We start from the raw sequence: 12,125 nt of genomic DNA, 5'->3' as shown, positions 1-12,125 counted from the left end.
TTTATGAAAAGATTAGAAAAAAAGAATAGTAAAAGAATAGACAATTCATCACGACTTTCATACACCAAATGATGACTGATTAGGATTGATAAGCGACTAAAAACAACTAGCTTGGCACCATATATAGCATATAGATCCAGTGGAAGACCATGACTCAAGGCAAATCTGTTTATTATATTAAGTTTGGTTGTTGAAATGAAGACTATGGCTACAGGCAAATCTGTTTATTATATTAATTTTGGTTAATTGTTGAACTGTTTATAAATATGTAATAGAATTACATTTTTATGATAGTTTAAAAATGTATATTTTTATAATAAAGTATGTATCTGTTATGGACCCGTATAAGGGGCCCATTAAGTGACAGGCCTAATAAGGGGCTATCTAAGATGTAAATCTAATCTAATCACTGATAGATATCCATCAAGAATACTAATGCTAATACGTCAGCATAACAAGTAGGCCTGGGCCCTTATCAAAGGCATCAAAGACCCATCCACACTACCCACAGGTAACCTCTACAAATATAAGATAAACTCTAAAGGTACGTTACGCTCTTTCTCTTACTATTATGTTGTCACTGTGCGCACACACACCCAATTGGCTAACCCCGTTAACAGTATTATGTGCACAGTGATCTGCTTGACTCAAGGATATCTCTTCCATAAACACCTTGGAGATGGCACTAGATCCAAGAGTAACATACCAGCCTATTGGGCTGGACATCTCTGTAACAAGGACAGAACATTGGCGCCGTCTGTGAAAAACTCCTGAACTTGGAGTTTGATATTCCTACGAATCTGACTAAGGATGGTAGTCCACGTAAGGATATAGTGTTATTATTTGTATCATAGCATTTTGACGGACATATCCTTCAATTCGTATTTAAAAAATTAATTACGAAATAAGAAGAAAAAAATGTTTTTAAACTATTATGGTTATATATACTTTTATTTACTATATTTCTATTATTTGAGTTTGATTAATTAATGATAATATTTGGAAAAAAAAATGTGACCAAATAAAATAAAAGAATCTCTTTTAAAATTAATTTTTTTAATAGTTTAAATAATTAGTTTAATATTAAAAATAGTAAGAAAAAAATATGACCAAATATAAAAATTTTCCCATTATCTCAAAATAGTAAAGTAAATCAGTCCGGTTTCAATTTTTGCCAAAAATGGATCACCGGTCTGGTCTGTCGATCCGTTAACCCGCTCAAACTCCGATTCTCGGTTCAATCCGACGGATTCAAGCAGAGTTTATTAACAGCGTATAAAAGTGCATGGATTTGCTTTTTCTTTTCCCTGTACTCCTGCAATGAGCTCACATGAATCCCGTTTTTATGTATACACAAGTGATAACGATAATGATGATAGTTTGCTTGGTATAAAAAAGCTGAGAAGATAAAAGTAACAATATGTATTTAATCTTCTTTAGTATTATTTTCAATAATATTTTAAAATAAATTTAAAATCTTAATCCTACACTTATTCCAAATAAAATTGGTTTTTTTTGACCCTTATAACCTTTTATTAATAATTAATTATCAAATTGACCTTTATCGTAAACTATTTCAAAAATTTAACTTCCTAAAGAAACATAACACCAATTTGTCTCTTTTGACCGTTGATCACCAAGTCTACTCGGGTACTCCCTCCCTACCCGGGTATTTTTTGAAAATTTATGCCTACCTGGTTATGGAGGGGTGTACCCGGTATATTTCTTGATATCTCGAAAATTGTTTGAATTATTTACCCGGGCAGGTAGGGGTGTGTACCCGGATAAATCTCGACGGTAGGCCATTGTTGAGGAAGAAGAAGCACAAACAACACAAATAACAGAAATGAGGGAAATTGTTGAAGAGGAAGAAGCACCAATAGCACAAGTAACAAATTTATATCTGTTATGCTACTTCTGCACAACATAGACCCCTCAGCAATTGCTATTTGAGTTTTGTGCAAGCAAAGGTTTTTTTTTCTTTCCCCATTGGGTTGCTTCTTATAAAAGATCTTATCCTACCCTACCCTCTTCCACCCATCTTTAGAAAGTTTCTTTGTTTCTTTCTTTTCTCTCGGAATTTTTCATATTGATTCACCAGCTTTATCACCTATCACCTTGACTTTTTTATTTTAATATTTCAAAGTGCACAAAGACAGAATCAACCAGAAAAAAGCATTTAACAATGGATTCGAATTCGCGTTATCATGTCCAACAACACCAACCAAATTCTGGGCTACTTCGCTTTCGTTCTGCACCTAGTCCAGTTCTTGCAAATTTCAAACAAGGTGAAGGTGCTTCTGATAAGGTTAACTCCTGGGAGGACTCTGAACCAGAGAGGTTGGTTTTGAGGTTCTTGAATTCCGGTGACAGCAGCAACGATACAGCTTCAGCTTCAATACTAAATCTCAACGGTAGGCATCCCTTCAAAGGCTTGGGTCGAGATTTACTTTTTCAGATCTCAAGAACTATATCCGGGTACACCCCTCCTTACCCAGATAAACATAAATTTTCAAAATATACCCGAGTAGAGAGGGGTGTACCCGGATAAGCTTGGTGGTCAACGGTCAAATATATGCATTGGTGTTATGGTTTTTTTGGAGGTTAAATTTTTGAAATAATTTAAAAATAAAATCAATTTGATAATTTATTATTAATAAAGGATTACAGGGATCAAAAAGCCAAATAAAATTACTTCTCATGAAACATTTTGAAAGGGGTTTAACTTTAAACTCACCCCAAACAAAATTATCTTCAGTTAAAAATATCTGTGTTTAAAAAAAAAAATGATAACTTTCTAAGTAAAAAAATTTAAACCCACATATTTTCCATATACCATTGACAGTGAAGAAATAAGTAGATGGAAACCTTTATTCCATCACTTTACGAAACCAATCCACGCATCTACTGTTATTTTCCAAGCACTGATACAACAAACTTAGCCAGTTTTTTTTCTTGTTTGGTAAAAGAACATCACCTAATTACGAAGAGACGCACACGCATATTCCATATACCATGATGATGATGACGGACGACGAGCCGACGACGACGACGACCTTTTTAACGTTTTACAAGAGACGTTAAGCCTGCCTTGTTTTGTGCTTTTCCTTCTTCACCGTCAATGATGACTTTAAAGTGAAGAAGGGTTTCTCTTCTCTTCTCAATTTCCTCTGAGCATATCTCTGTAACGGAGAAGAGAATCAACCCTCTGTAACCTCAGTTGCTTCTTAAACCTGTTTATAAAATCATCAGCTTTCGCGTCTACCTCTTCGTCTTCTCTTAACGACGTCGTCTCACCTCTCGCCGTCGCCGGCCTCCGCCGCTCCACCGCTTCTTCATCCTCCTCCCACTCACACTTCATTGACCCCGCCCTCTCGCTCGCCGATTTCCTCATCTCCGCATTACCCGAATCACGACCCGGTTTTGGATCCGGACCATCACTTTCGGGTTCTTGCTCTCGACGCGAGAAGCTCAAGGACCGAAGCCGCTGCAAGAGGGAGGGAGTTCGAACCAGTTGCGGGTTGTCCGGGTTCGGGCACGGGTTTTCGGATTCGGGTTGGTGGGTTGGGGCATACTCTGTTTCTGCGTGTGTTGGTTCGTATTTGTTGAAGGAGAAATTGAAGGACCTGACTCGTTCTAACAGGGAGGGTGAGCGAACGAGTTGGGGTTCGTGGATTTCCCTTTTGGGGGCACCAAAGCGAGAAGTGATTGCTATGGTTCCGATGACGAGGTTTACGATAATGAAAAGGGAAGAGGGTGTGAACCAGCTAGCTATGATAGCAGCCGGATCAGCCATTGTGTTGCTCTCTCTCTCTCTCTCTCTCTCTAAGGTTGTGGAGTTGTGGTGTGCATATCGTACAGACTGATATATAGATACGAAGCACTGTAGCGGAACTACTGTTGAGTGTTGACGTTTAATTCTTCTTGCGGTTTGTCGTTTTCTTTCCTTTTGTTTGTACTTTAAGGGCACCGGACTCCACCAGTTTATTCTTTACTCTTAAAATATCTTCGCGTCGTTTTATATTTATATAATCTTTATCGTTTAATTATACTTATTTTGTTTCGTTTTTATGTATTTTTATACTGATTTTGTCATCCATAATAAGGGTTATATGTTTATCCTTTTAAAAAAAAAAAATCTTTCCCCCACACATAATGTCTTCCGCAATTTTTATTTTAATTTTAAATATGAGTAGATCTCACACTTCAACAAAAGGTTTTGTTTTTATCTACCAAAAAAAAAAAAAGGTTTTGTTTTTCCTGTAAAAGGATAAACATATAACCCCCGTAATAATAGTTGGAAACCTGACTTATTGATGTGTAATATGTGTTAGGTTTGATTAAGAAAAAATGTTTTGTCCAATTCGCATTTGCAAGTTAGATTCGCTATTTGTTGCTATTTGGGTGAAGCCCTACTTGAGCCTTTTGTTTTTTTTTTTTAATAATTAGAACGATAACACTTGAATGAAAATATAATATTAAAATGACGTCCTTTTTGTCATAAAAGAGAAAGCAATATATTGGGTTAATTTTGTACAGGTTGTCAGAATTTAACATGCAACGACTGGTTTATTGTAGGTTTGTGTGATTTCAATTTAACTCGCATATCAGAAAATTAGCGGAATGCTGTTCGCTATGTACAAATGTATATGTTAATTAAAATCTCGATTTAATTTTTTGTTTTTATAAAAAAAATTAATCAAAATAATTTTATCAAAATTCAAAATGCTTTTATATTTTTACAATTTTTTATATTAAAATTTTGTGTTTTATAATTTTTATCCTCTTTTTGATTTTAAATAATATACCAATTTTAACTACCATGACAATGTATGGTCCTCCCAAGAGAGAGTAGATTTTAATTAAATATGGAAAGGTCTGGTACCATCCTCTTAAAGGAAATAGACAAAATAACAGGATAATCTATTAATTGGGAAAATAATAATTTAAATTGTGTTTGTCTTTAAAGTTAATAAGTAAAAATATATTATTTTAAATTTTAGTAAGTTAAAACTATTATTTATACTTTAAATTCAATAAAAAATATACCTTTATGTATTCATTTTAAAAAACAAGTCAATTTAAAAGAGTCTTACCCCTTAATTATTGCTAGTTGCTAGTTGGTTCATTATCTTCCATAAGAGTCTGCTGACGCAGAAAAGCATTTCGTTATGTTTTTTAGCAACAAATTAACGTATGGGAATATACCACTTTTCTCCTTTTATCCTTTTAGTTTAGGCAATGCTTTAAATTTTAAAAACATAATTCCCCGTCTCCACATGTCTGTTTGGTTCGCATTTGGAGTGGGTACACGTAAGTATGAGACGCAATCACCGGGGTAATGCATGGGTCATGCTAGTCCCATGTGTCACATGTTATTGTTTTTATTAGAAACTAGGGTAATGTATTTTCGATGTGTTGAATGAAGAAAAAAAAATTAATTTATTTGTTTCGTACAAGTTAATGTAAATTATAAAAATATATCGCTGTATTTTATTTTGTCCTTTAGTCATTCAAAAATTATAAAATTTAACTCTACTTCTTTCAATATTAAGCCAGGATGCAAGACGAGATAATGGAGAACCTGGATCTGAACAAAAATGGCTGAGATGATAAAATAAAACTCAAGTGAGGGAAGAGGAATAAATCGAGGTTAAAGGTGATTGCTCTCATGGCGGAGGAGAGTGTGAGACCTGGTTTGGTGATGAGTTTTGCACAGATTAATTTTGTAAATTTAGTCCACATTCCCAGTAATATTTTACAATCAATTAAATATAGCATTAGGAAAATTAACATAACATTTCGAGTAATATTTTAGCTTATCAAATGATTTTGGTAACATTATCGGAAAACTCACTTTTCCACTATATTTTAGGATAAAATTTTGTTTTCTTTACCAAACACTCCCATGAGAAACTAGAAGTTTCTAGTGAAATTGCATGCTCATCCGATGTAGTTTGTGAACAAAACTATGGGCGTTTTGTGGAGGAATTTTTTTTTTATTAGAGAATTATGATTTTCGAGAATATAATGAAAAAATAAGTTTTTTTTTGGAATGTTCCCAAAAAATTGTTTGGTAGGTCAAAATATTTTTGAAAATGGATAAATTTTTCTGATATTATGTTTGATTATTTTTATTTAAAAATTTAATCCATATTTTCTTATCATCTAGATTCATAAAATACCACATCGGGATGATATTTTTCGGTGATATTTTGGTTTAGAAAATACATATAAAAAGAAATCCTGAGAAAATAACTTTCTTGGTGAAAATTTCTCCAATATGCTATCAAACATGAGATTCTAAGAAATCTTCCCCACATTCTCGAGGCATTTAAAAATATTCCTCTTATCAAACATCCAATATAGAACTCTAGAAACGGTCGGATCATCTACGTTTTTTCAAAATTATAATCTCAATCTTTAAAATTATTTTATTTAATGAAAAAAAATCTAAATATAATTAACACATTATCTATCATGAAATTAAAAGCTGCATAATACATAGTTTCATCGATACAATAGCACTATATAATATTTAGATATAATAAAGTTTGAATGATCCACCGACCATAAGAAAAAGTATGAGTAATTTAACTTTTTTAAAAGAATAATATAATATTCCAAACATTTTAAATATATTTTGATGATGTCACACATACTTATCCTTAACTATAAAAATTTATATTAAAGAGAACGTATATTTGTTAAAATGAACAAAGTTGCTGCTGATTACTTTTATAAAAATGCAAGGTTGAAATAGAACCAAGCCACTATAGGTATTAGTATGGGCGGAAAATAGAAAAAGAGTTCGACGCAACCAATGTATTCCACCCCAAAGGATGCTCAAAAAATCAGGTAATTAATACGCTATTATAATTACATTCACTATACTAAAATTATATTTCAATTATATAATGTAAATGCAAAGGTCTATCAATCTGAAAAGGGGATAAGCGAGGAATAAAGTGAATGTCATATTAATTGTATGAAAGGTGAATAATGTATTAAGTCCTGTTTATCGTTTATGTTAAAAAAATTCATAATATTTTTTTAAAATATAATGCGGGCGATAAGTAATTGAATTTCCAACCAAGTGGTTAGAGAGACTCTAAGGTGGTGTTTGGTTCATGGTTTTTGGAAATTTTCCTATGCAAATGAAGCAAGCATTTCAGTTTGCACTTGTTTGGTTCAAGGGATTCACTCAAAATTCTCATCCATCCAATTTGCATTGCTTTTTCAGTTTTTTCAATTTGCATAGCTTTCTGCACTATTTGGAAAGACAAAAGATAGATGGTTTTATTTGGAAAGCAGGCTAAGCCACTTTCTTCCAGACCATTATACCCTTGCGTGGGTTGAAGGTTGAACTATGCATGACACACGTTTATTCTTTAAAAACATGGTTAACAGTGGAAAAGCTTTACAAAAAGAAATCTCCATTGAAGTAACGACCAAATTATGAGCTCTAAGGTGGCTTACATGAGACCTCATGAATATATGATATATATATATTCACATGAATTGGTACCCTGGTTTAAAGGGAAATAATATGCATGAGGGATTGTGTTTGAATCCTCCATTATTGTTCGAATCTCTTAACATGTTTATTATCTGGGTCACAAGGGTCTCTGCCCTTCCCTCGCTTAAAGAACAAACTATAACATTCTGAAACACAACATGCAATAGGAAAGCATAACAAACACAACCAGGCACCATTCATTGATCATATATATTATACAATAAGCTCGAAACATTTAAACTTTGTGAGTAATGGATGACCCGTGTTGTTGTTCTCCGTTGGTACTTACAAGAGCACGATACTTAGCAATAAAGAATCCCAAGGTATGGCCAGCCACAGCAGCTATGAAGATTCCAAGGTTGAAGGACATGACAGCAAGCATCACCAAGTAAAGGAAACTAATGCGAAAGACATAGAAGATAGCCTGAATCAACCCTCCAATTATGGGACTTGTCCCTCTTTTGATGATGGGTTGGTTTGACATAACCTCAGCAATCAAGGCAAGGAAAAACACAAACAAGATAGCTAATATGTACATGCCAACACTGTGGTTAGGCCACCCAGGGGAAAACAATGGGGCTGTCAACGACGGCTACTCTTTAAAACAATTGGGTTGATTTAAAGGTAAAAAACACATAGATTAAAAAAATAAAAAATAACAATAAAACGAGGTTATTTTCGTAAAAACAACTTTTTTTCCCATCTATATTTTACCTACCCCCAAACATAGACTTTATAAAAGTTACTTAATTTTCCCATCAAAATTTTATCTAACCAAACAACTTTTTTTACATTTTCCTATCAAACTCACATTCCAACTATTTTCCTAGTAATCACATTTCCCTATTATTCATAAAATTTTCTCCTCAACCAAACGCCCCTTAAAAATAACCCAAAGACTTAAGTTTATTAAGAGAATGTCACATTAATAATTTTATTATATTTTTCTAGCATAAAACAAAGAATTATGATTAAGAGTGTGGTTAGATTAGACTTTATAGATTTAATTTTTTATATTTGACTATTTTTCTTTCAAAAATAGTTTTGAAAACATTAATGATATTTGAATATTATTCATAAAATTTTCTTCTTTAATATACAGTTACTTCAAAATGTGTGAATTTTATGTTACTTTCTCTAAATTATCTTTTTATTTAATTTACATTTTTTTTGATACATGCCTTAACAAATGACATAAATAATTTTATAAAAAATTATTTTTAATAATTAGTGCTTTTATTAAATTAAAAATACTGGCATAATTATTAAACCCGAAGCAGTGATCGACCTGGTAGGGGTACCGGATCACTGGTTCATCGCATGAACCAGATATGTATATAAATTTATATTCTATACTTAATTATATAATAAATATTTTAAATGGTGCAAGTGAACCAATAATTAAATATAGCTCAGTGGTAATTATTATAATTTATATCTTCATAACAAGGGTTTCATCCCCACTAGATTCAATTTTGAAATAATTATATTAAATGATATAATATATATTAAATGATACATATTAACTAACAAACAAACTCAGCCCAATAATAAATTATTGTTGGGCATCTTCATAAAACTCGAGTTCGAATTTCAAAATGGTCGAACCGGTCGGGCCGGACCGGTTCTGACATTATTGGGCCGAACTAGCAATATATATATATATATATATATATTATTAGAAAGAATATGTTTTGTATATCAGTAATATATAGATACATCACCCCTCCATTTTTATCAAAAAATAAAATAAAATATAAACCTATAAAAAAGTAAAAATCATAAATTCTTAAGATCATTATTCATGTTCTGAATATGAAATTATAAATGATTTATTATTTCTTATGTTATAAAAAATAATTTAATTTCCTACACATATAAAAATATTCGTGGCTTGCAATTTTTTTTCTCATATGGATCTATATAGATCCCACATATTTTTATATATATATAAAAATAAATTTATCTCATAGAAATAATAAACCCAATTATAAAATAACGTACAGTCCGGTTTATAAAAATATTAATTAAAGAAAGAGAAATAGTAAAAGAGACAGCTCTTAGCTACTTTCATACACCAAATTATGACTCATTAGGATTGATAAGCAAATCATATATAAAAGCTACTTCCGTTGGCGTCATAAAATTAAGTAGTTAGGGGTAAAAATATTATTTTTTGAAGAGATTTAAAATTTCGTAATTCATGTCGAATCAAAATAACATAAAATAATAAACTGATTGAAATATTCACTAAATATTAATAAACGACCAATAAAAACTAGCTTTGTGTGTATAAAAAAAAAATAGCTTCGTACCACGTAGCATATAGGTCCAGTGGAAGACTATGACTCACGCATTTAAAGAAATGTTTATAATAGAATTATGGCATAGGAGAAATTTTCTTGTGTTTCGTTATTTAAAGAAACGTCAATATAGAGACGTATGTATAAAGGATAGAGTCTAATCTTAAATTGCAACTTCGAGAAGTATATCGGTGGTATAAAGTAATTAAATAATAAAAGTAAGGTTGTCGATTTTATGATGATTGATTATCAAGCAACAATTTATCTAAGTGATTAAAGTTGAATTGATCTTAAAATGAATTTGTTGAATATATGAATTTAACTGTAAAAAAGGAATTTTAAAGAACTTATTTTTTTTACTTTCAATATTTAAGAAATCAAGAACTGAATTCAATAATGAATAATGCGAACAGAACAATTTTTAACTTTTAATTAATAAAAGGCATAGTTAAGAACTCGATTTTTCCGGTAGTTTCTCAACGAGTTCAACTTTCATGCATTTAAATTTTGTAATTAATTATTGACAATTCTTTCTAATATAACTAACTTTCTATCCCTTGGTGGGTTTAGTTCTTTACTTTATTCTAAGGTTCTAATCTCTTGTCTTTTTTCTAAAGTTTAAAGGTCAAGAATTATGCATAGTAGCCTTGATTAAATCCTGGTTATAATTAAACGAGTTACTAGGGGAGTTAACGGGCTGAGTCGAGCAGAGCTTTGGTCTTAAAAGGCTAAGTCTGTGTTTAAATATGTCAGCCTGTTACCTGTTAGAAATATAATTATCGGCATGTGGTCTCACTTCTTTACAAAAAATAAAAGTCTGATTTGTAATCAGCCTGTTTAAAAAAAATAAGACAACAACAATTTATCCAAACAAAATAACAATCAACAACACTAGTAATTTCATTAATATTCATAAATTAAATCTATATCAAAACAACATAATATAGAACAAAATCATTCAAAAGGTCTGTTTAACCAATAAAATAGGGCGAAATGGATTAAGGAGAAAGATAGGGCTTTTGACCCTTATAACCCTTTAGGTATAATTAATTACCAAATTGATCTTCATTATAAACTATTTCAAAAATTTAACCTCCCAAAAAACATAACACCAATTTGCCCCTGTTTGACCGTTGACCACCAAGCCTACCCGGGTATTCCGGGTAGGGAGGGGTGTACCCAGGTATATTTCTTGACATTTGGAAAATTGCTTGAATTATTTACCTGGGTAGAGAGGGGTGTACCCGGGTAAATTCTTGACATCAGATGAATCTATGTTGAATAGGAAAAAGAAAGCTGGTGTAAGTTCCACTGTTTTTGCAGTATGCCCTATTTGTAGTTTGAAAGAGTCATTAAGAATACATTATAATTTTTCCTGATGGAAGCATATTATGATCATGTGGTAGACCTTAAAGCCCAAATTATCTACTAAAGCCAAGTGATGACGCCCTGCGGGCAATCCTTTTCCAAAATCATGTAGGCTCTGAGAAAGATTCGTAAATAAAATTACATTTGAATAATACTTTAGTTCCATAGAATGATCTGATCAGAAAATACACTTGCTGTCATTGCATGATAAGACATGAAATGTTACTCGATTTACTACCCTGATAACTGATTACTATTTTTCAATTTCTGTAAAGCTCCAGTTGGTGTCTAGTCTACTGTGTGGCTTGATGAACTAAATTTAAGTTTTGCAGGGAAATGAACTTTGTAAAGAACCTTGGGATACACCACCCCAAAAGCTAGCTCAAAGGGTGGGAGTGCCCAAAGCCTTATAAAGGCCACATTAGTTGCACATACAACCAATGTGGGACTATATATCTCAACACGCCCACCCTTAAAGCCCAATCAAGTTTAGTTGCACATGTCAGTGGCTGTCTAGTCTACTGGCCTGTTGCATTGTCTACTCTTAAAGCCCAATGGGCTTTTGAGTGAGGGGACATGTTGAGATATATAGTCCCACATTGGTTGTATGTGCAACTAATGTGGCCTTTATAAGGCTTTGGGCACTCCCACCCTTTGAGCTAGCTTTTGGGGTGGTGACCCCAAGGTTCTTTACATGGTATCAGAGCGTCGCCGTCCCCCACGTTCTCTTGTGGCGTTTCTTAGCACAGGTATGCTGAGCCTGTTGCATTGTCCACTTTAAAGTCCAATGGGCTCTTGTGTGAGGGGGCGTGTTGAGATATATAGTCCCACATTGGTTGTATGTGCAACTAATGTGGCATTTATAAGGCTTTGGGCACTCCCACCCTTTGAGCTAGCTTTTGGGGTGGTGACCTCAAGGTTTTTTACAAACTTCA

At 32.5% G+C, this 12,125-nt stretch overlaps 1 protein-coding gene across 1 annotated transcript; it reads right to left on the bottom strand.

Moving 5' to 3' along the window:
- Positions 1 to 2,723: 2,723 nt before the first annotated feature.
- Positions 2,724 to 3,834, bottom strand: LOC133305492 (pathogen-associated molecular patterns-induced protein A70-like). The gene has a single exon (XM_061505728.1). The coding sequence runs from the start codon at positions 3,794 to 3,796 to the stop codon at positions 3,161 to 3,163; it is 636 nt and encodes a 211-aa protein (XP_061361712.1). The 5' UTR covers positions 3,797 to 3,834; the 3' UTR covers positions 2,724 to 3,160.
- Positions 3,835 to 12,125: the final 8,291 nt, after the last annotated feature.

The sequence above is a fragment of the Gastrolobium bilobum genome, unplaced genomic scaffold (genome assembly GCF_033153095.1).
Source record: "Gastrolobium bilobum isolate Gb01-03AN ecotype WA unplaced genomic scaffold, APGP_CSIRO_Gbil_v1 utg1221, whole genome shotgun sequence".
In the NCBI taxonomy this organism is placed as follows: Eukaryota; Viridiplantae; Streptophyta; class Magnoliopsida; order Fabales; family Fabaceae; genus Gastrolobium; species Gastrolobium bilobum.
The sequence above is the reverse complement of the archived record's forward strand: the minus strand, read 5'-3'. Positions and strand labels throughout refer to the sequence as shown.

What these genes read in the sequence shown, in the direction of transcription:
- LOC133305492 (XM_061505728.1), bottom strand. Translation starts at nt 3,796, where the DNA reads ATGGCTGATCCGGCTGCTATCATAGCTAGCTGGTTCACACCCTCTTCC.